We start from the raw sequence: 23,235 nt of genomic DNA, 5'->3' as shown, positions 1-23,235 counted from the left end.
GGTCCTATTACAGTGGTTGAGGCTGAAGGGCGGAGGGGTGGTTTAGTTTTGGCATGGAGAGAGGGACTAGATGTTGAAGTCTTATTTGCCTATAAAAATTTAATAGCATCCATGGTGAAGGGGTACCCAAGGACAGAACAAGGTTTGTAAAAACGGACCAAACGAGGAACCATTCTGAGGTCCAGTTCTCGGGTTAAATGGTCCAATCATTTGGATCAAACGGATGACCCACTCTGACAAAAAAATAAAAAATGACCAAAACCGTTTTTAGGTTGATGGTTCAACAGTTCTACCACCCAAGTCATCAGTTCACTGACCAAATCAACGGTTTTAGGGTGAAACTGACGACCAATATTCCCAGTATTTCTGGTCCAACCGCCCGGTCTGGTCCAGTTTTGAAAACACTTGGAGAGAGGCTTGATCGAATGTTGGCAGGTGAATGAAGATTGTGCAGATTAAATGAGAGGAAAATTAGCATATCATAGTGAAATCGAAATACAATCAACGTTGGAACAACCATCATGACAACCCACCGGAACAATTTTTGAGAAATCAAGTTGCTCAAATCCAAATCAATTTACTTATCAAGTTCCATAAGACGGTTCACATTTTTTCCTACGCAAGTGAAGGAACATTAATCCTTCGTGAGGAATGCTGATTAACCCCATGGTTTACATAGCCTGAAACAGAACACAAGAGGTTCTTATCGTAAACTCATCCATGCATTTGCAGTGTGACATTTCGTTTCCATACCCGTTTCTTCACGCGTCTTGTTTTAAGGACAAAAAGAAGACTTTGAATTGAAGGTCTAAATTTTTAGGTAGGTAGCGCTTCACTTTGTATCACCGGATGAAGCGTCACTTACAAGTTACAACAAATAGCAATTGCAAAAGCAAACAAAGAGGCCCCATTTCATAATTAACGTTTTTCTTTCAGATTATAAAAAAAAAAAAAAAGACCTCAGATTGATTTACCTAACAGGATCCTAACATCCCTATCTAGTAATATGAAAGGAGAAAAAAATAAAGATGCACTCATATGGCAATACAATTTTCTACCAGAGTTATATTTGATTGCGCAAAATTGAGGAATTCCTCGGATTGATTTCTCATCTCAGATCGATCAAAAATGGAGATCTTGAAAATTGAATTGACATATCTTATTCTGAGAGCTTGAGGGATTGCACAGCAACTCCATTCCGAGCAGCTGGAATACGTCCCCACCTTCCCAGACGTGGTTCCTGCAGCAAGATACATTCATAAATAAGAAATAAGCGAATAGATTATCATATGAAACTACAGTAATATCGTTAGGTTTGACAATACATAAGAGATGGAACTGTCTAGACATTTTGGTCTCATAGCACTTTGGCTTTTTCTCGTGTTTCTTTCTTCAAGATTTTATCACCTATCCCTACTTCTTTCGCACTAGGATTGCTACCCACAAGATACCACAGCCACACATCAGGAACATCTCCTATACTTGCATGTTATCATTCATGGGGAGATGTTCCCAATGTGTAGCTGTAGTGTCCTGTGGGAAGAGTTCCTGCAGGTAGCAGATCCAAAGAGGATTAATTCCACCCAAAATCACAATTGTTTTTCTAGAGAAGTAACACATGTGAACATCTAGACTTGTGAATATCTTGCCAACTAAGGGGTGGCACAGTTGGTAGGTAGGTTCATTCCAGTATAGACGCAGATTCAATACCTGCAACCACCGGCTTTGAGGGTGGTTATTAGTGTGGTGTGTCACCAAATACCAAAAAATAGACTTGTATCTTTAAAAGGCCTAATTGGAACCTCTCTCCTCACGTGTGTTTTATGCAGAGCAAGTTGTGAAGCTACCTTTCACTTACTAACCACAAGTCCACCAGTTTCTGGAATTTGGGTGTTCGTCTTTTCATTGATGTAGATGGAATCCCTCAATAAACTCGGAAGCCTCTTTCAAACATCATTTTTCACCCTACCTAAGAAAAGAGGTAGAATCTTGTAGAGGTAAACTAGAGCGAGAGTGGCACTTTCTATACATTGATGACATCTTTAGAGTGTGAAAATTCATCCTTTGTTCTTCTTTGGCTAGAACACATCACACTTCCTCATGAACTTGTCAAAATGAATTTTGATGGGAACTTGGACAATCCAAGGAACTCAGCCACAGGAGTTGTCTTCAACAACTGCTAAAAAACCATAGTGGCACTACTTTTTGGACCTATAGGACATTGTGACTCTAGAAGGGCTAAATTCATAGCCAATGTTCAATGCATATCAAATGTTAAGTATATCAGAAAAACAAATTTAAGAGACATCAAGATATACACGCCAAGGTAAGCATGGATATAAACGATAAATTAAGACACGTATGGAAACGCTATAGATAATTCAATAAATGATAAAACTACAGCAATATCATTAAATAAAAGGGCTAATGGGCTATATATGCATAAAAATCATATGCTTTAATGGTTTTTATAAAGAAATATATCATAATCAACATACAGGAACATAAAGGTACTATTTTGTATTTAATTAAACATTTATTTTTTATACAAAATACAAACCAAAGAATTATTGAATGAAACATTTTTTCTACAACTTTTAAACAATTATTTATATCTTATTCAAACAATTATTTTGCATTTTTATTCCAAAACTTACAACAAAAATAAAAAATAAATATGTAATAAAAATTCATTAAGTCAATGGATATGTTAAATCATTCATAAATTTTCAACAAAGTAAATATTTATGCTTAGATCACACCAGAAATTAGAAAATAAATACATATTTTTTATTCTGAAGATTACAAAAAATATAAAATAAATATTTCACAAGAAATTTCAATAGATCTATGAATATGGTACACATCCATAGGTCTAAGGCATAGTAAATATTTATGGTTAACCACAAAAAAATTAGAAAAAATAAACATTTCTTACAAAACATAGAATAAATATTTCACAAGAAATTTCAATAGATATATAGGTATGGTAAATCATCCATACATCTACAACATAATAAACCGTTATGGTTAGATCATAGAAAAAATGAAAAAGAAATAAATCCTTTTTATTCCGAACATTACAAAAAATTAAAAAAAAATCAATATTTTACAAGAAATTTCAATAGATCTATGGATATGGTAGATCACCCATAGATCTATAGCATAATCATTCTTCATGGGCAGAGTGCACTAAAAATATAAATTTTTTTTATTTTTGTTATTTTATACTTTTTGAGTTTTCATAAAAATATACAGAGATATAATTAGAGCACCAAAAAATGTAGGATTCACCACAAAGAGAGTAGATCAATGTATAATTGTATATAGAAACACTTCCAAGCATCTAAACCGGAAAAAAAAAACAACAAACAAAACAAAATATTGCAACATATTATCAAAGAAATTGATAAAAAATCCTATTTTCGCAATTTTTGAAGAAAATCGAAAAAACTTCAAAAAACTTGAGTTTTGGAGGTTGTTTTTGGGCTTTTTCTTTGAAGAACTTGCAATCTACGAATGTGTAGGGATGATCTGGTGAGTTTGGAAGAGGAAAAAGGCTTTCGGAGAGGGTTAAAACCCTTCTTTCTCAGAGGTTTTTAATTCATTTTCTGCCTACAGGTAACTCATATTGTATCACCCAATACACTACTGTACTGGTAGCATATCAGCCAATACAGCCACAAAACAGGCTGATACACCCTGGTATGATACAATCACGATACGGGGTCGACAAAAGAATTTTGTAACATTCCCTGTTCTGGACCCGTAAAGATACAATACGTATCAGCCAATATAGGCTGATACATTGCAAATTTTTGAACCTTGCTCACAGCTGTCTTGCAAGGATTAAGACTAAGAAAACCCCTTTATTACAGAAACGTCATGGTGGAGGGGGACTCAAAGATTGTGGTGCATTGGGGTCTATAAGTATATGTGTTATGAGGGAAATATAACGTTGGCCAGTAAAATAAGAGCAACCTTCTGCTCTCCACAGATATTTCAACAACATTGCTTACACTTCAGCACAAGGGTTAAATAGTCCCCAGTTGAAATGTTTTCTTTTTTTCTGATAAATAAAAAGACAATCATTTTACCATTAAGCTAACATAGCAAATGAACACATGATACTAACTGGTTAAGGTAGCAAGGAATGGAGCCTATTAGAGCAATCAAATCCTTGAACTAATACTCTCTGTGTTTGCACAGGTTTCCCTACCTTTTCCTTCAAAACAAATACAGCCTAAGTTTACTCATGAAAGTAGGATTAGAATTTTTCGATTTCATGTTCTATTTAAATCCAGCCCATTGTCAGACATATGGAAAAACTTTGGCTGTTGGGTGTATGTAATTACCATTCACCACTTAATGGGCATTTGGTAGCATGAAATCAGGTTGGTTCAGGCCTTGCACTGGATGTTGTTTCCACTACATCCATTACATATGTCCAATCTCAAGGGTGATTTTGAATTTTCAAATGGTGTTCTTCTGGCAATTAAACCACCTTATAAGGACACATGTAAAAGCAATGGTCAGAGCACATCTCTATGTTTACCCATGAGAAGAGGATAATTTATTCTTTTGATTTCTTTTTTTTTGGAAGGTTAAGGTAATTTTATTGAAACAGAAAAACAGATACAACAGGGCCCTCACCGAAAGAGGGCAGCTGCTGGAATAGTTTTCCACACCAACCCTTTTCATCAGGATTAGCAGCCACCCAAGAGATCAGCTTACTCACAGCCCTTTGCACAAACTCACTTGTGCTTTTAAACTTGTTACAGAAGATTCTGTTGTTTCTTTCAGACCAGATGGACCAGAGAACAGCTGCTGGAATAGTTTTCCACACCAACTTTCCTTTCTTCTTAAGACCCCCCACCTTCCAACTGCACAAGTCTTTAACCATACTCGGCATAAACCAGCATATTCCCACAGCTTTCAGGAAGTGCTCCCATACCTAGAGGAGATTGGACAGTGAAGACAAAGATGATCTGTAGGTTCTGGCTGAGACCCACAAAGCCCACAAAAGATATCCAGAAGCTGAACACCTCTTCCTTCCAGATTAGATCTATAAAGGCACTTATCTAGAGCCATTGTGCAAACCAGAAAATTAGATTTTGAAGGACTGGTCGGATTCCAGATCTGACTGAGAGGGAAGCTTGTAGAACCTGCACTGCTAAACTTGAGGGTCAAAGATTTGACTAAAAAGCAGTCATCACCATTCCACTTCCAGCTCCACTCGCCCTCCAAGTTAGTATTTATCCAATGCCCCTGTAAGAGCTCCAACAACGCCACAACCTCATCCAATTCCCAGTCAAACAGGTTCCTCCTAAATTGAGGGGTCCAGGTCATAACGTTTCAAAAACAGTGTAGGAGTCAGCCACCGAAGCATCATGACTAGCAGAACATTGTAACAGGAGGGGATGCCTCATCCAAGGGACCCTCCAAACACCAAGGGTCCTTCCAAAAATTAATTCCGTCACCTTTACCACCTTAAAGCTTACTCCTTCCAAAACAGTAGGCAGATTTTTCATTATGCCTTTCCACAAGGAGTAGCCCCAATTTGAAGGGGGATCACAAGACCTCCAATTACCCCACTCCACCCCAAACTTTGCAGCCGATAGATTTCTCCTCCATGCTGTTCTTTCTCAAGCAAATCTCCAGATCAATTTGCTGAGATGAGCAGAATTGAACAATTTCAGCTTCCTAATACCCAGTCCACCTTCCTCAATAGGGAGTCATACTTGGTCCCAATTGACTAGATGAATTTTCTTCTCTTCTTCCCAACCTTTCCACAGAAAATTCCACTGTAATTGTTCCGGTCTTTTTTCTATTTTAGTTGGGATGGGAAAGAGAGACAAAGCATGCCAGAAGGTTGGAGAGTGTGCTTTTAATTAGTGTCACTCTACCCCCAACCGAGATATTTGGCTTTCCAAGAAGACAACTTTTTCTACATCCTTTCTATGACTGGAACCCAAATAGCTGAAGACAAACATTTTTCCCCAAGAGGTCAGCCCAAGTATTTAACAGGGAGGAAGTCAATTTGGCAAGCCAACATCCTAGCACACTCCTCCAAATTAGACACTTGGCCCACCGGAATAATCAGACTTTTACCCAAATTTACTTTTAGCCCAGAGACAACTTCAAACTAGCTCAGAATCCCTACAAGGAACTCCAACTGATCAGGGGAGTCATCCACAAAACAAAGAGTATCATCAGCAAATTGAAGGATGTTCACCTTTTACTTCCCGGTAGCAAGGGCAAAGCCTTCCCAACAGCCATAAAGAGCATCCCTCTTACTAAAACAGAGAAAGAATTTCCATGATACAGATGAACAATAGGGGAGAGAGAGGGTGTCCCTGTCTTAACCCCCCTAGAACTTTCAAAGAAACCTACAAGCTGTCCATTTATCAGCACAGAAGATTTGGGGGAAGCGATGCATACTTCAATCCAATTCCTCCTCCACTTTTGACCAAAGTTCATTTTCTCAAGCACAAAATACAAACACCTCTTATTTACATGATCATAAGCTTTCTCAATGTCCAGTTTGCACGCCAAACCAGGAATTGCCTCTCTCCTTCTAGAGTCAATAAGTTCAATAACTACAAGAACAGAATCTAGTGGTTTAGCTCTCTGCTTCCAATGTTATCTCCTTGACTGCCAACTTATTATACAAAGTTTTTGCCTGAGATCTTTTCAGCTTTAGAGCATCCGATAAAGGACCTAATTCTTCCACTCTATCAATATCTTCAATTACACTTAGATAGGCTCTTTTCTCATTTTCTGATGTCAAGCTATTTTCTAGCTTCCAAAGTTTTGTTTTGTCCTTGATTGCTCCCAACTTCTTCGCTAGGATAAAAGAGCTAGTTCCCTCCACATGGAAATCACACCAAACTGCCTTCAATAAAGGGACAAAATTGTCTTCTTCAAACCAAGCATTCTCAAATTTAAAACGAGCCTTTACTTTCTCCCGGTTTCCATAGATTAGTTGAATTGGAGTATGGTCTGAAACCGGCCTGGGAAGAGTAATCTGCCTGAAATCAGGGAAAATATCATCCCAATTAACAGGAACAAGAAATCTGTCCAGCCTTACCAAAGTAGGAGCATCCTGGTTATTAGTCCAGGTAATAATGGGGACCACAGAACAAAGCTATTAATAAAGTCTGCAAACAATCTTATAGACCTTGTTTTTCTGCCTCTGGAATTTTTTTCTTCCACCGATAATGTAGCGTTGAAATCACCAACTATAACCCACGGACAGGCAATAGAGCCTCTCAAATCTGCCAGTTCCTCCCAAAAGGCATTCCGCAGGCTTGAGTCTGTTGGACCATAAACATTCATTACTTGGACAATATTCCCATCGGCAAGCTCATCCGCATAGATTAAGAATTGGCCAGTTCTGTGGAACACAAATCAACAAACTGAAGGGTCCCACATAATCACCAAACCTCCAACAGTTCCAATAGTCGGTTTTTCTCCCCATCGAACCTGACCTTCTCCCCAAACACTACGAACAGTAGAAGCATCAAGCACTTCCATTTTGTTTCTTGCAACAAAACGATTTTTTAATTGGAATGCTTAAGAACATCACACACCACCAATCTTCTCCTACTTCTTACAACTTCTTCGAACCCCTCACTACTCCCTACCTTATCGTTCAATCCCCAAGTGAGTCTCATCATCTCTCTATTCTTTTTCGAAGGTCTCCCACCCCCCACCCCCCCTTTCTTGGCTGCTAATTTCCCTTTCTCCATAAGTATTTTTTTCTTAACCCCTTCCAAATAATTAATCATCTCCTCTTCCAACTCCTCCATTGCCACCCCTAAAAACTTCCCCAAGCCCAACAGCTTCAAAGAAACCCAGAAAGAGGAAGGACACATATTTGACTTACCTCCCTGATCCACCAAAGCAACAAAGTTCCCTTTTCTGTTCGCTAGCGGAATATTCTTGCCAGAGGATAAGATAACTTCGGTCTTGGCCCCAAGAGAACAGGTGAGCTATTCTCTTGCTGGTTGTCAATGAGTTGCACTTCGTTGCCTACAACTGCAATAGGCGAAATCTCCAACAGATCTTCCTGCAATCGCACCAAAGGGAGTTGCTAGATTTCCACCAACGAAGGTTCCTGAGCCGATGCCATCAATGAAAGGGGAGGGGGAGGGGACTAGACTAAGCCTCTATTGCAGTGGCCCTTTCCTCTGTCGCCAACATAGGAGTGGTAGACTCTTGAATTGGCCCAAGGCACAAGCCCTCGATTTGCTTTGAGAGTTGGTTGAGCCAAGCCAGACCCAAGTGGACCGAGTTGTTGATAACTGATCTACGCAAGAGAGTTCTGGGCTCACTGGCAGCTTTTTGATATTGTCCAGACCGTTGATCTAAAGCCGGGTTGGGTTTCTTCACTTGCATATCCTGGATCTAATTCAATGGATCCGGATTGGGTAAATATCCAAATCCTACCACCTACTGTGCCTCATTTAAATCATTCAGCAGAAATCCCGCCATGGGAGCCACTTGTAATTCACGAATGCAGTCCTTAATCAAAGCTTTCAACTCTTCGACACCTGATCTTCCCCCTAATAGGCCAAATTTGAAACTATGTCCCCACTCCTCGGTTACTCCCTGGCCTCTCATCCTGACCCTCCAAGCTCTTTAAGATCAAACAACCTTGAAGCCTTCTATCCATCCCCTCCTCGCCTCCTCCAACCACCGGCAAAAACGAATCCTTCAACAGGAACCTTTGAGACAATAGAAAGTTAGGTGAGACACTCCTCTAAGAGCCTTTGGAGAAGTGACTTTCCCCTTCGTCTTCTATTAATACTATTTCTGAGATGTCCGGACTGAAAACCCCTTGCTTCTGGAGTTCTCCACTCTCTAGCCTCCTGACCTCCATCAACTAAGTGAAGGCAAGATTTCAGGCCAAATCCAAACCGAGAAAAGGGCTTCACCAGTTGCAATCTCAATCTTCTCCAGTATAGCATTGCCCCCTCACACCTTCATTCAAACCCATTCGCACGTAGTAAGCTTAGATGGCAACTCATTTGTTTCAATAAAGCCACCACATAAATCTCTGATGGCCTTCATAACACTCGGATACCACATAAGTCGTAGGAAAGTCCTCGCTTCCACCCCTTGGAGCTCTGTGACAAGAATCAACTTGTCCTCAACCTTCTTCATCTCAATGTATTGTTCCCAAAATCAAGCCAGGCAGCATCCTCTGCAGCATTACTATAGGAAAAGTTAGGTCTCGTCCTCACATCAACCCTTGCCCTATTGTACCAGTTTTCCGCCTCCCACCTCTTCCCAACGAAAGATCTACAAAAGACACCCAGTCACCCCTGCAATACATTTGATGCACACAAGGGATGGATCACAAACACTCCTTCAGTTACAGGTGCTAGAAACTATTACGGAATAGTCCGACGAAGAATAGGCTTTTTCTAGTTCATGGGTTTTTTTATTTATTTTATCAATAACCACGATTTCATGGGCTATTTAAACACAAATTATATGCAAAGAATATATCTCATATATAGATTACCTGAGCACCTAAAATCACAAATTGAGTCTAGAGTTGACCAACTTTTCAATCAAAATCATGTATACTTAGTTTTCCGAACATATCTATCTACTCGGATTTATAACTCAGTTTGACATGCTTTTTGAGTTCTAATAATGGTGCAAACAGGTAGAACTTCAGAGGGTCATCACTTTGCATTGCATGACAGATTTCAAGATTGAACCAACATATTCAAAGTTTCAAGTATAACAGTGAAAAAAACTATAAGATAACTAAGATGACATATGTTCAAAATAAAAATAAGATAAGAACAAGATTTTACCTGCCCAACTCCAGCTAAAAGGAACCGTCCAGATTTTGAAAATGCTAGAGAATTTACAAATCCAACCTGTATTCAGAAAAGTTATGGAATCAGTGTAGATAATTTAAAGCCACATTAAAATACTTTCTCAAAAAAAAATGTTCATAATCATCCAAGCCTTATCACAATTATATGGGGTTGGCTACATGAATATTGTTGTGCCATTCTGTTCCCTGATGCCATATCTATTGTCTACCCCTACCCCGTCTAGGCTTTTAACTTGCAACAGATCACTTCTTATGGATGTTGTCAAAGGTCTTCTATGCACATGACCAAACCAGCTTTGTTTACTTTCTCTCATTTTATCACACCTATTGTAGCCAATGTTTTCAACCGGCAATTGATCCGGACAGTTGAACTGTCACCTAGCCCTATTTCTGGGTCCAGCTTTCTAAAACCCACCTTTTGACCAAAAAATGTTGACTTGGTCAAAAGTCAAATCCCATTCAACCCGGGTAGTTGAACCATCACCAGGTCATGGCTTACCAGTTACATGTATAATAAAACTTCCAGAGGCCATAACTTTGCATCGGGGGTGATCTTTTATTATTTTGGGTCACCTTTTGAGATCTGTGCATTCCAAGGAGCCCTTCCCCACCATTTTGCCAAAAAAAAACACCATTTTTTTATCAATAAAAAAAACACCATTCAAATCCCAAATTTTAGCTTTTTATTCATAAAAAAGTTAAAACTGAAATAAAAAATATAAGATAGACATAAAATAATACATATATTACATGTAAAATGTAATTATACATTATCTATTCTAATTCATCAAAAATATATTATTTATTCTATATAACAAGTATTTATGTATATGCATGTATATAATATTACATGTGTACATGTATATATATAATATTATATATACATATATTATGTCTACATGTATAATATTATATATATATATATGTATATATATAATGGCAGGTCATAGATTAGGGATGGCAATTTTCCCCATTTCCCCGATCCCCGTGGGGGTCCACCCCAAATGGGGCAAGGATGGGGATGATTTCCCCCCCACGGGGACGGGGATGGGGAAATTTTCATCCCCATTAGCGGGGACGGGGCAGGGACGGGGAGAGCACTCCCCGCCTCGCAGGGACCCCGATCCCCGTTTCGTGGGATCCCCACTAATATATATGTATATATGTATGCATACATTATATATGTAAATATGTACACATACATCTATGTATTAATATTTTTTAAAATATGATTGAATATTTTCTAATATGAGTGTAAATGTTAATCTTTTTTTGATCATTTGTAAATGTTAATTATTTTATTTTTATTCTTTTTAAATAAAATAAAAAACAAAAACAAAATATTTAGCATTATAAAAAATCACGGGGAATGGAGACCCCCGTGGGAATGGGGATGGGGATAACCTTGTCCCAGTTAGCAGGGACGGAGACGGGAATGAGGATGGGGATTTTCGTGGGGACGGAGATGGGGAGAGGCTCCCCATCTCCGCCCCGTTGCCATTCCTATCACAGATTGATCAAAAAATGACATGTCACAGTCTGACCCGTCTGGTTGAACCATTGATCCACGACCCAGAGGTAAAAGAGGTTAGCCTCTAAGTTGGTTTTAAACCCCCCTCCCCCACACACACATGCACGTTTCCATCACACAAAAACACAATACACACATGCAACTACTTTATAGAGACCTAGACCTTTGGTAGGGATGGCAATGGGGAGGGTTCGGAAGGGTTTTGCAAATTCTAGACCCTACCCGCCTCCCTAAACCACCCAACCTGTACCCTCCCCAAAAGCCATAGTGGGTAATTTTCAGAATCCCAAACCCTCCCTGAACATGAATTTGGGCCCATCTTCAAAGCATCTTGAATCAGCTAATTGAAGAGACTCCACCCTCTTCTCTATTCATTCCATCCTTGACTTTCTACCTCTTTCACTTGTTCATCCTCTTGAATATGCTACTTGGTCCTGCACCAACGAGGACGTCATTCAATCTTGAAAAGACCTTGGTAACATGAATCAACTGACCATAGTTTGAACCCTTCACATTTTTTGGGTTCAGAGGAATTTTAATTTTGGTCCTATTCTCTCTTCCCATATCTTCTTTTCTTCTCCTGGCCTCTTTCTTCCCAATCTCCCAACTATTACTTCTTTATAATTTTCCGCCTTATATAATTCACCAATGCTCCACAGGATTGTCATCAATTAGCTTCACCTCCTTAACCATATTTGAAAATTCTTTTGGATAGCTGTGCAAACATTTTGAATTTTACTTTTTTCTGTGTAAATAAAACAAACTAATGTTGTAGTCATTTTATCACATAAGAGGGCTAAAACTTTCAATTGTAGACACAGGTTCCATAGATGACCCTGTGGATTGGCTTCAACCAGGGTTGCATATTTGGATCTTGATATCCAGTTTCTATTATTTTGGGATGGGGGATGGGGTTGAGCCCATTCTGGGCAACCTTCACAAGGCTTAATCTTTTCTTATATTAGATAGGAAATGGTAACCTTTGCAAGGTTTAATCTTGAAGTGACAAAAAACCTCAAAACTGCCAGATTGAATGCTTTTAGAACCACATCAACCCATGACTTGACAAAATATCACCAACAAAGGATCTCCTTTTCTCAACAGTTAAAGAAATAATGTTCCTTTATGAACAGTCTATATAACAACGCAAGCATCTTCAATGTTTTGAAGCTTATTTAATGGCTCCATATTTTTCAACCAGAAAGAATTTTACAAACCTTGGGTATTTTTCATGTTATGTTCTGAATTTCCTACACATTCTTGTTCTTATTTTCTGAAACCAACAGCTTTTTTTCTTTTTTTGCAATCTCTGTAAGTTTTTTTTCAAATACTACTGAAGTCCTCTTAATTATTATTTGAAATAGGTTATTTAAGTGTTGGTCTAAATCTGAAACTGAAGACCTGGGAGTCTGAAATTATAGATCAAATACTGAGAATGATGAACCAGACCACTCTTTGTAAAAGCTTCTGTCCACACATTGATAGAAGGTTACCAGAACCAGAAAATAATTGGCGCATACCTATGCATGATAGAGGCATATCAAAAGAGCTACCTAGTTAGAGTGTAGCTTACCAGTGGGAGATCATATAAAGGTCGAATGCTTTTGGTATCACTTTCAAGAGCCCAAAGACGAACCATACCATTACCAGCTCCTGATGCAGCAAGATCACTACCTCTGCAAACAGTTACTGAGCTGACCCATGAGTTTGCCAATGAAGAACTACTATCAGGCAAAAAGCGGCCATTTTCTGTGGGTCAGAGTCACAAACATCTAATCAGAATGGTGAAGACCAAGGTGCAGAATATAGCTTAAGAATATTACAGCAATTACATGCACATGTAAGAAGAAAAAATAACGAAGCTTGGAAATTGGAATTTATGATTATATATCTCCTTTTTGACAGAAAAAAGTCAATTATCAATGAAGTGAAACTTTCTAAAAACAGCCACCAAATAATGACATCAAGAAAGAATAGCAAAATTTAATCAAAGCAACCTAAATCCCAATCAAACTATTTCATATATTATTTTACTGTATCCAGATGTAAAATAAGAAAATAAAAGTTTACCCAATATATTTCCATTTGAAGTTCTTCCATCATCCTTTTTAGCCATCTTGTCATGATGAGCCAATGTAGAATGTGCATTTTTTACTATGTATGCAGGCTTCTTCCGCAGTACGCTCCAAAGTTCAATACTACCATCATCTGACCCTGATAAGAATTCATCATTGCTAATGAAACAGCAGCACTCTAAAGATGATGCGGGAGCACGGAAAACTAATTGTGATTCCTCTGGGACCTAAAATTTTGGAATTAAAAAGGTAACATGAATCAATGCACCAACTATGACCAGGAAAGAGATATACATATGAAGTGTGCTTGCAGTAAAGATATAAAAGACGCAATGAATAACATCTGTGCATGCACACATATACAAAGACATGCACAGAGCAGGCAAGCACATACAACATGAGCATCCATATTTAAAGATTGGATGGAAAACCAATAAAGGAGAAGACTTAAACGAAAAAACTGATTAACTATGATTAAAAATAACAAAAAAGCATAACTTGTGCATCATACAGGTGGCAGGTTAGCAGTTCAGTCATCCAAGGGAAATGGATCAACCCATGATATGCAATAGTTCAATAATAAAACTTAGGGTAAAATATAAAAACCTCCCCTATGGTTTCATTTTCACAAAAACCCCCTTGTAGTATTGAAAAAACCTGCAGTTGCCTCCCTTTTTTTATTGTTATGAACAAAAAAATGTTGGTCTAATGCATTAGTTTTTCTTAGTTGGTACGACTGTTCTAGCTGTTCTTATCCATCTTACCCTTACATCTATCAATTTACATGAAATTTTACTAAAAATACCTCCAAAAGAATTTTTTACTTTTAATTAAAGAAGATCTCCAAGTTATATAGAAAAGAATAAAGTAATTTTGCTCTATAAAAACATTAGGCCTAATGAAGATTAGAAGGGCAAATCTGGTATTTTAAATTATATTGAAAGATTCCCTAACAAGTTGTAAGGGCAATTTCGTAACTTTGAAGTCTTCATTACTGAAACAAAGATGGAAGGAGTATGAATTGATCGATAAAGTTGTACTATTATATCTGGTGATCCACAATGCAGCTTAGTTGTATGAATTGATCGATAAAGTTGTTAAGGAAATAAGAGAAGAACATGTGGTGCAAGTAGTTACTGATAACCACTCTACTTATATTACTATAGATGATCTTTTGAAGATAAAGAGGAATAACTTATTTTGGACTCCTTGCACTGCTCATTGTTAGACCTCATGTTAGAGGACATTTGAGGATTAAAGTCTACAAAGAGTTGTATTGCCAAGGCAAGACAGGTGACAACCTTTATTTACAAGTGTCTTCTTCTCCTTGCTTATATGAGGGCGAAAGCAAATGGAAGGGATCTTGTTAGATGTATGTTACAAGGTTTGCCACTTTCAAGGAGTCATTGCGTTCTTTATTTGTTAGTGATGTATGGAATAAAAGTAAATGGGCAAACAAACCAAAAGGCTTAAGAGTCTCAAGTACTATTCTTTCTATTACATTTTGGAAAAATGTAAGGATTGCCCTTTTAGCTTTCCAACCAATTATGGAGGTCTTACGGATGATTGATAGTGATGAAAACCTGCAATGGGGTACTTTTACTATGCAATGGAATGGACAAAAGAAAAGATAAAAGAAATTTTGGTGGGAAAGAAAGAGAATACTCAAAAATAAAAAGAAAGAGAAAATAAGCCCATTCTAGAAATCTTTTAAGAGCATTGGAATAATATGATGCAACATCCTTTGCACATTGCTAGTTTCTTTCTCAATCCAACCCTCTTTTATAAAACTAAAGTTGAAGATGAAGCATTAATTGGGAAATTTGAGATGGGCTTTATGGATTGTATTGAGAGGATTGTGAGTAACATTAAAATTCAAGATAAGATCTCTCATCAATTGGAAGAATATAAGCATGCCCGTGGTGCATTTTCTAAGGAAATGGCAATTAGACAATGGGAAACAAAACAACCAAGTAAAATCTATCTCTATAATCTTATGGTCAATTCATTAATATTTTTATATTGTTATTTTAAATTTGTATTCTCTAATTTTATATTTTCTCTATTTTGTAATTTGTACTTTGTAGTTGATTAGTGGCATACCATTAGGTGTATTGCATTACGCATATTAGATCTCATGTGTCTGTGAACGTAACTAGAGCACCTTTAAGCATGTAAGTAATTTTATTATTAATTAGTGGATTTATAGTATCTAATATCAATATTGTCGACATTTTCCTCTTTGTCTCCTAGTTCTGGAAACGTATCAAGGCAGCCACCTTATGAACTCTCTGGGAGGAAAGGAGAGTCTTCTTAGAGAAGGAAAGAAGCTTGCATGAAGTGAAGGGCTGTACTCTAACAAGAGCAATACATTGGCTGAAAACCTTGGATATATTTGCTGATTTCTCTTTTGATGACCTGTGGAGGAATTGGTCAGTAATAGCTAATACTTCTACCAAGAAGAATAGAAGATTGTTAGAATGAAATCCGCCTCCAGGTGTCATTAAGTTAAATTTTAATGGGCACAGCCAAGGTAACCCTGGGCCTTCAGGTATAGGGGGTGTTCTGAGGAATAATTATAGCAACATCATCTCCTTATTCTCAGGACCAATGGGAGTGGGGGACTCTATAAGGGCAGAAATACTACCTAGTGTACGAGAGATCCATAGTGTCAACCAACTTGGGGTGGAACATCTCCTAGTTGAAGGGGACTCCCAGGTGGTAATAGGGTGGCTTCTAAACTCAAATGCTACCATTTGGGGCTACAAAGACTTCCTCAAAAAAGTAAAGTGGTTAACCAGTAATATGAGAGTTGAGGTTAAATGGGTAAGAAGGCCGGCTAATACTATGGCTGATTCTTTGGCCAAACAAGGGGTTTCCAGGGATAGTGTATATACTATGGCTGATTCTATATTCAATAAGTCTAAATCCTTCCGTCAATCAAAACCCGCTAAGTGCGAGTCCTTGGCAAGTAAAATTGGGATAGCGTCTAAATTATGTTCCTCTTATGTATCTTTGCTTCGAACAATGCTGATATCTGGTTCTCTATCTTGAATATCCTGAACTTGTGTCTCCCTTCGTATTTCCCCTGGACCATTGTCAACTACATCCAGGTCCACCTTAGAGATTGAGGCAAGTCTCACCACTATTTCTTCTTGGGGCCAACAAGAAGGCACTAGAGGGTTCTTCAAACAATATCTGCATTCCTATTAGCTAATCGTTCCACAAATTGTAAGTTTTAGTGGATGAGGCACTTCCGATGCTACTTTCGTCATTCCAAACTTCATCTTGCCTTGGGTCTTCCCAATCATCTTCTTCCTCAAAATCTTCACACTCGGGCCTATTAAATCTCGGGTTCAGCTTGTCTAGGATTGTGGAGTTCGCTTTCACAACCGGCTTCCATTTCCAATTGCTCTTCGACTGGGCGCTTCCAAAACCAGCATTGTTGAATGCTTTCAAAGGGGTCTTGACAGGGTTTTTTGCGATCGCTGCAACAGAGGAGGTTGCAAGGGTCATGTTGGATGATGATAGACCCCAACAATCATCCTAAGCCTTTGGGCCGGCTTGCTCACATGCATTTTTAAGTGGTCACATGACCTGTTTAGATTACAAGTTGGTGTTGGGTTGTCTAGTTCAACCGATTTAACCCCTTGGTCAAGTTTTAGTGCTCTTTCAAACTTTTTCCTTTATTGTCGCCCCCTCCAGCTGCCACTTCAACATAGGACCTTTTAGTAGCCCCTTGATCAGAGATGGATGGCCCAGATTCTAGTCCCTCTTTAGAATTCTGGCCGTCCTCTTTTGATTCTACAGTCAGCACATTTGCCTTCTCTTTGTAAAAATGGTCAGACTTCTCCTTCATGCTTTCCCCTTCCTTTACCTTTGCCACATATCGTCTTCTACCTCCTGCAAGCTTGTCCAGAGTCTCTCCTCCACCGATGATAGCAACCTGACTACCTCATACATTTCACCTAGTTCCGACCTCACCATTATTAGTATTGACTCTATTTTAACTCCTCCCAATTTCATCAAAGCTGCACTGAGATTGGATAAGTCCAATTCTTCCACGACTCCTCTGTACAGAGCTGCAATTTTCTTAAAGTTTGCAAGGGACCAAAGATGAAATGGGAGCCCTAGCACTTTGAGGCGGAAAATTTCTGTCTGATCTACACAATTTGCATTCGGACACCACTGACTAATCACCATTACTCCTTCAGAAGTCCGAATAGGAAACGCATGTATTTCTTCCACCAGATTGTCTACTTCTAGTTCCATAAGCACCTTATCTTCTTGAAACGATCAAAGATTGAAGTGTCCTCCCACTTTCAGCTTTCGTATAATCTCCTTTGCAACACAGCCCCAACTACCTACTCTTTTGTATGCAAGTATCACATTTTTACACCAGTTCTGGTAGGTTTGATCTTCACTCCCTGCAACATCCTTTTCACCATCTGGATGTGGTTGCTTTTCCGGTGCTTGGTTGGGTTGGATATCTCTTGGTTTTTTTCAATTCTCCATAAAAAGTTCTGCAACTCCCTTATGAACAGCATCCACCCCTTACTCTGTTTTCCCATGGGGATACAAATCAATTGTCTCCTACCTTCGCCGAACCATTCTGAGACTGTTGCGAACCAGCCCTTCCTCTTGAAACGAAGTTCAGCTACGAATACCTTTCCGTTGATTTTGATTGAGTTCTTCTAGGCCTGTGATTTCCTCGAAACTAAAGCTATGTCCAGGAAGCCTTTCAGCCAAGCTGCTACCTCCTTTTGGAGATACACTGTGGCTCTTTTTTTCTTATCTTATCTTCAGGAACACCAGAGACCTTTTTTCTCACTTCTTCTAGTTTGTATAGCTTTGCTTCAAACAAAACTTCCTTTCTCAACCTTCCCACTACTTCAAACTCGCCCTCCGTCCTTTTCTCCAGCCCTGGCTCCAACACCAGTTCCAAGCTTTGGGGAATCACTAGGGAAAAGACAGTCCTTGCCCTTTTAAACCACCTATCCCCCCTCTTTCTATTCAATTGCAGGAAAGCCATGTGCCAATCCACTATAGAACCTGCTCCATGCTCGTTAAATTAAAAATGGATTTAAACTCTTGCACCAGAAAGCCCATCAGAAGTGATTAGCACTCTTATGCACATCATCTTGAGCCTAGTACAGTAACACGCATTTTTTTCCAAACAAAGGCGGCTAAAGATTTCAGAAATTTTCTCATAACTTCCAGATCACCCACAGAAATCCTAGCTTAGCTCAGTCCTCATTTTCAAGAGAATCAGACTCTACAGTTCCAGGATCTCTCATGATTTCCATTTCAGAAAGAACTCTTTCCAGATCTTATTGTTGCCATCAACTTTTGAAAGCCTACACTTACAGAACCTTCATTATCGTCCTACACCCAGATAGCTGGGACCAACATTGCATAATGGCCATTTAACAATTTTGAAAATAAATAGAAATAAAAAATACAAAAGTTATACAAATTTTCTACAAAATTTTTGGAACATCTCTAATATTATATACTCATCCTATTAAACAAAAATTAAGTATAATAAATAAGAAGTGTTTTATTAATGACAAAAATGGAATACAAAATTTTAAACTAACCCAAAAATGAAATGGCCAATTTATCAAAAAAATAAAAATGAAATGGCTTTCCCATCCAAGTGGCAAGTCAACAGTTCAATTGTCCAGGCTAAAAGGATAAAACCATGATGTCATAATTAAATTAAAAATTAAAAATAATAGTAATACAAAAAAAAATTGTAGAATTATACAAAAAAACTTGATAGAAAAAATTTGTTTGCATCCTAATATTAAACATTCATCATATTAAACAAAAAAGAAAGTGGACAATGCTTTGAACATGAAAAACCTTAAAAAGAAATAGCATCTACCATTTCAGTTTTTCCTTTTTATTTATCAGTAACTGATCAGAGAACTTTATCACAAATAAAAAAGAAAGAGATCAGCAACTGATAAGAGAACTTTAGTACAATAAAGAAAGAGCTAGAAAATATGCCGGATAGAGAAAAGGACAGGCGAGGATGGCTAGCCAATCCAAAACAATATAGCCAAGAAAAATAATTGCAAGAGACTAGCACAACAATAGATCAAAAAGATCCTTCTACTCGGAAGGTTCAAGACCACTTTTCATTGAGAAAGACAAACAGATATAAATTATTCTGCCTAACTATACTTTTTTCCTTCTGTCTTGATGCACTTGATTAGATTAGAAACTTTTTGCATCCAAAACCTCTCAGTGAAAGAGAATTGCTCACCTTCCAGAGGCGCATACTCCGATCACGACCAACTGTCAATAGACGCTCTTTCCGTAGGCAATCAATTGTTAATACCTCACTTTGGTGACCAAATAATGTATCCATATAAGCTCTATCTTCTGCATTCCATAGCTTGATTGTTCGATCAAAAGAACCAGAAAAGAGTTGTGGAGTCCCCTGCCTAAAAGCCAAACATGATATCGGGCCTCTATGACCAGGAAATGCCTGTAAAATAACAATTCTATCCACTATCATATGAAATCCTTAAAGCAACAAAGGTATGGAACACGTTTAGATAACGAGTTCAACTATGGTATCAGGAAGGTATGGTACATGAAAAGCTGATAACCAAGTCAACCGGTATCATCCAATTCGCAAACAACCCAATCATATTCATTCAAATTCACATTGGCTTTTAATTAGTTAAAGTTTTTCAGGTACTACCTTTCTGGTACCATAAAAATTCTCAGATAATTAGGCACATATAGACAATAAGAGGTAAATAGGGGTCAACACTTGGTGCAATGCTAAAATCTCAGGTTGGCAAGTGTGTTAACATGGGTTCAAGTCTGACAGCACCCACTTTATGCAAAAAAAAAAAAAAAGAAAAAAGAGTCAAAGGTTCAGACCATATCTAGTCTACCCCTCCCAAGGCCCCAGACAACTGTGACCAACATTGGGCAATGCCCTTTTTTAATGATAAGAGTAATTAGGACAACTCTAAGCTACACATGGAGACAATGTATAAGGATGGTCCACTAGTGTTGAACCAGTACATGTTGCACAGAGTACAAGGACAAAGAGCTGAAAGATATACTCTAAGAGCTTTTCACTGGAAAAAGTAAGCCAAATGGGATGATCAGATCTTTAAAATGAATCATGTCTTACTATTTCCAATCAAAATCTAAAAAATACAAAACATTGTGTCATCAGGAGAAAAGAAAGACAAAGCACATATATTGAACAGCAATGATTGTCTGACTCTGCAAGGGTCCACACCCCATCCCAACAAGAGATCCCTTGGAGCTACATTAAACAGTGCAGCCTAACTCTCTGTAAAAGCCCAAAAACTACTTGACATTGTTCAGTCAGACATTCTTATGATCTACTACCACCAGGTATTACCCAAAATGAACCTCAATGTTATAGCAGAAAAGACACAGTGGTTACATGAATAATCAAGTATGCAAAATATAAGACTCAAAATTTGCAAACTTTGTTATCCCTGTAATATTTAATTATCCACACCATAGTAAACAAAGAAAAAAGTACCTGAATATGCTCTCGTGTACGGGTGTCCCATAAATGAACATGACGGTCTAAGCCTCCACTTGCCAAATACCGACCATCAGAGCTAACAGCTAATGTCAAAACATGTTTACTCCACTTCATAGATGGACTTTGGGGGTCCCGTGCACCATGTGAGTTCAGTATTTCCTTGTTAGGCCATGTGTACTTTTGATTTTTTCCACTTTCAACATCCCAATGAATAATAGTTCCATCTTTGGAAGCTGAAAACCCCTTGACATCATCATCAGATAAGGCTACAGTAGTAACAGATTGCCGATGCCTCACTATAACTCGAAAGTCATCAACATTTGTCGGTTTTTGTACCCTAGAATATTCACAATGAAGTATATTAACAAATAAGGATACAAGTATTCAATTTATAACATGTCTCTAAGCATAGAATATGATATTTATCATGGCAAGAACAAAATGTGATACTTTCAAAAACATGTAAAATTAAAGAAACTATGTTGCACTTCTACTGTGCTATAGGGAACTATGTCACTACCATGTTTATAAGGTTACTCTGTATCAAGAAAACCAGACAGATTAAGGTGATTCCAGTCACTGGAGAATATCAGGGCACTATCATGTTTATAGGGTTACTACGCATCAAGAAAACAAGACTAGGTGAGGTGATTCCAGTCAATGGAGAAATTTAATTCATTTCCATAGTTAAACCATGGACCAAGCTGCAGAGATGATTAGCAAACGCCAGCCTGATTAATTAATAGTCTACAAAATTCCATCCATTGAAGCCAACAAATGGATATTTTTGCCATCAATATTGCAGTCAGTGAATTACTACCTGATTGTAACTCTTCATCCTACAGCAGAAGAAAACTAGACGCTCAAGTCTAGCATTTACACATATTCAGTTGAGAAACTGGCAAACCAGACCAAATGAGACCATCAATAAAAATTGCCAGCTATGAGTTCAAGAAAAAAGAAAAGGAAAAGCTAAACAAGGCAATCATTCTTCTGATTGATGCAGGTCATTAGAGAGTTCATATTCAGCAAGTAGTTTCTAGTTGCCTAGCTAGCTATTGGAACCAGACGCCATTTAAACAATCTAAACTCAACCCAAACTACTTTTATGTTCAATTTGCCCACGTTCAGCTCTGACTAGGCATCAAATTAAATAAAAATTTTTTTTGGTCAGTTCAAATTGAATTGAATTTCGGAAACTTAATCAAGCAAAGACGAGTTAAACGAGAAGCACATTTTACTCTACCTAGAAGCAATAAACCTACGAACACGACCACTCTCCTCGAGCTGCTCCTGTTGCAGCAACTCCGCAACCAAAGAATCACGCTTGCCGCTCTTGGCATCTTCATCCGACTCTTCACCCTCCTCCTCTTCCTGCTCTCGTTTCGCAATCTCCCGAATCTTCTCCAAGTACGCCTTGGCGACTCTCTGCCGCTTCTCGTCAGCAGTTTCTGTTGCAAATTCGTCCTCCTCTTCTTCTCCTCCATCAGCTAAACCTTCTCCTTCCTCGTCGCTTTCGTCGCTCTCAATGATGTCATTATCTTCTTCATCAACCTTCCGTCTCCGCTTGGTTTCTTGATCGAAGAAAGGATCTTCGTCTACCGAAAACCGAGTCTTCCTCGTTCTGGTTCCACTGGGAAACGAATGTTTCTTCTTGCGGGTTCTGTTCTTCATGCTCGAGAGGAAGTACAGAAGTAGAGAACGTGAGTGACTAAGAATGGAGTTTCGGTGAAGAGATTAGGGTTCTATTTGTCTCAGGGTTTAGGGTTTTTCGAAGACGAAGAGTCGAAGAGGGAGCTCTGTAGCGAGCTTTGAGTAAATGCAGTGTATTAACACCATACAAAGCCACGGAGGCGGCGAAGGCCGAACCGAAGGGGAGAGAGGGAAAGAGTAGGGCTTTCGACAGAGCCAATCGGTTCCGAGTTTTTACCGACCCGATATTATAGAACCGATTCACCGAACCAATTAAATCGGATATGGGTCTACATTGGTTGTCACCTTGTCGGTTGTCCTTATAATTGGGTCCCTTATGTGGACTAGATCACGGCTCGAAGCCGAGGCTCTTATATAAAGCTCGAAGCCGAGGCTCTTATATAAAGCTCGAAGCCGAGGTCCAAACCTGAAGTCCGATCTAAATAGCCATAAGCAAATTTTATTATACAGCAATAGCAATAAGCTCAAAGAACGGGGACAGTCCCATCTCCCAAACCCTGCAAGT

The 23,235-nt window shown here is 38.4% G+C and overlaps 1 protein-coding gene across 3 annotated transcripts; it reads right to left on the bottom strand.

Moving 5' to 3' along the window:
* Positions 1-773: 773 nt before the first annotated feature.
* On the bottom strand, positions 774-22,953 carry LOC148852586 (U3 snoRNP-associated protein-like EMB2271). Of its 3 annotated transcripts, none has more exons than XR_016099804.1 (8): positions 22,264-22,953; positions 21,012-21,354; positions 19,740-19,964; positions 13,461-13,692; positions 12,964-13,139; positions 9,834-9,899; positions 1,848-2,238; positions 774-1,240 (listed from the first exon to the last, which is right to left on the bottom strand). XR_016099804.1 is itself a non-coding variant. In XM_088947464.1 (7 exons), the coding sequence occupies exons 1-7, from the start codon at positions 22,689-22,691 to the stop codon at positions 1,160-1,162; spliced, it is 1,551 nt and encodes a 516-aa protein (XP_088803590.1). In that variant the 5' UTR covers positions 22,692-22,953; the 3' UTR covers positions 774-1,159. The 3 variants fall into 3 exon arrangements, 1 of the variants encoding a protein (XP_088803590.1); XR_016099803.1 differs by having other exon boundaries at positions 1,848-1,969; XM_088947464.1 differs by lacking the exon at positions 1,848-2,238.
* Between the last annotated feature and the right edge of the window lie 282 nt (positions 22,954-23,235).

Source organism: Nelumbo lutea, chromosome 5 (assembly GCF_056320005.1).
Source record: "Nelumbo lutea isolate HS-2025 chromosome 5, American lotus-T2T, whole genome shotgun sequence".
NCBI classification, from domain to species: Eukaryota; Viridiplantae; Streptophyta; class Magnoliopsida; order Proteales; family Nelumbonaceae; genus Nelumbo; species Nelumbo lutea.
The sequence above is the reverse complement of the archived record's forward strand: the minus strand, read 5'-3'. Positions and strand labels throughout refer to the sequence as shown.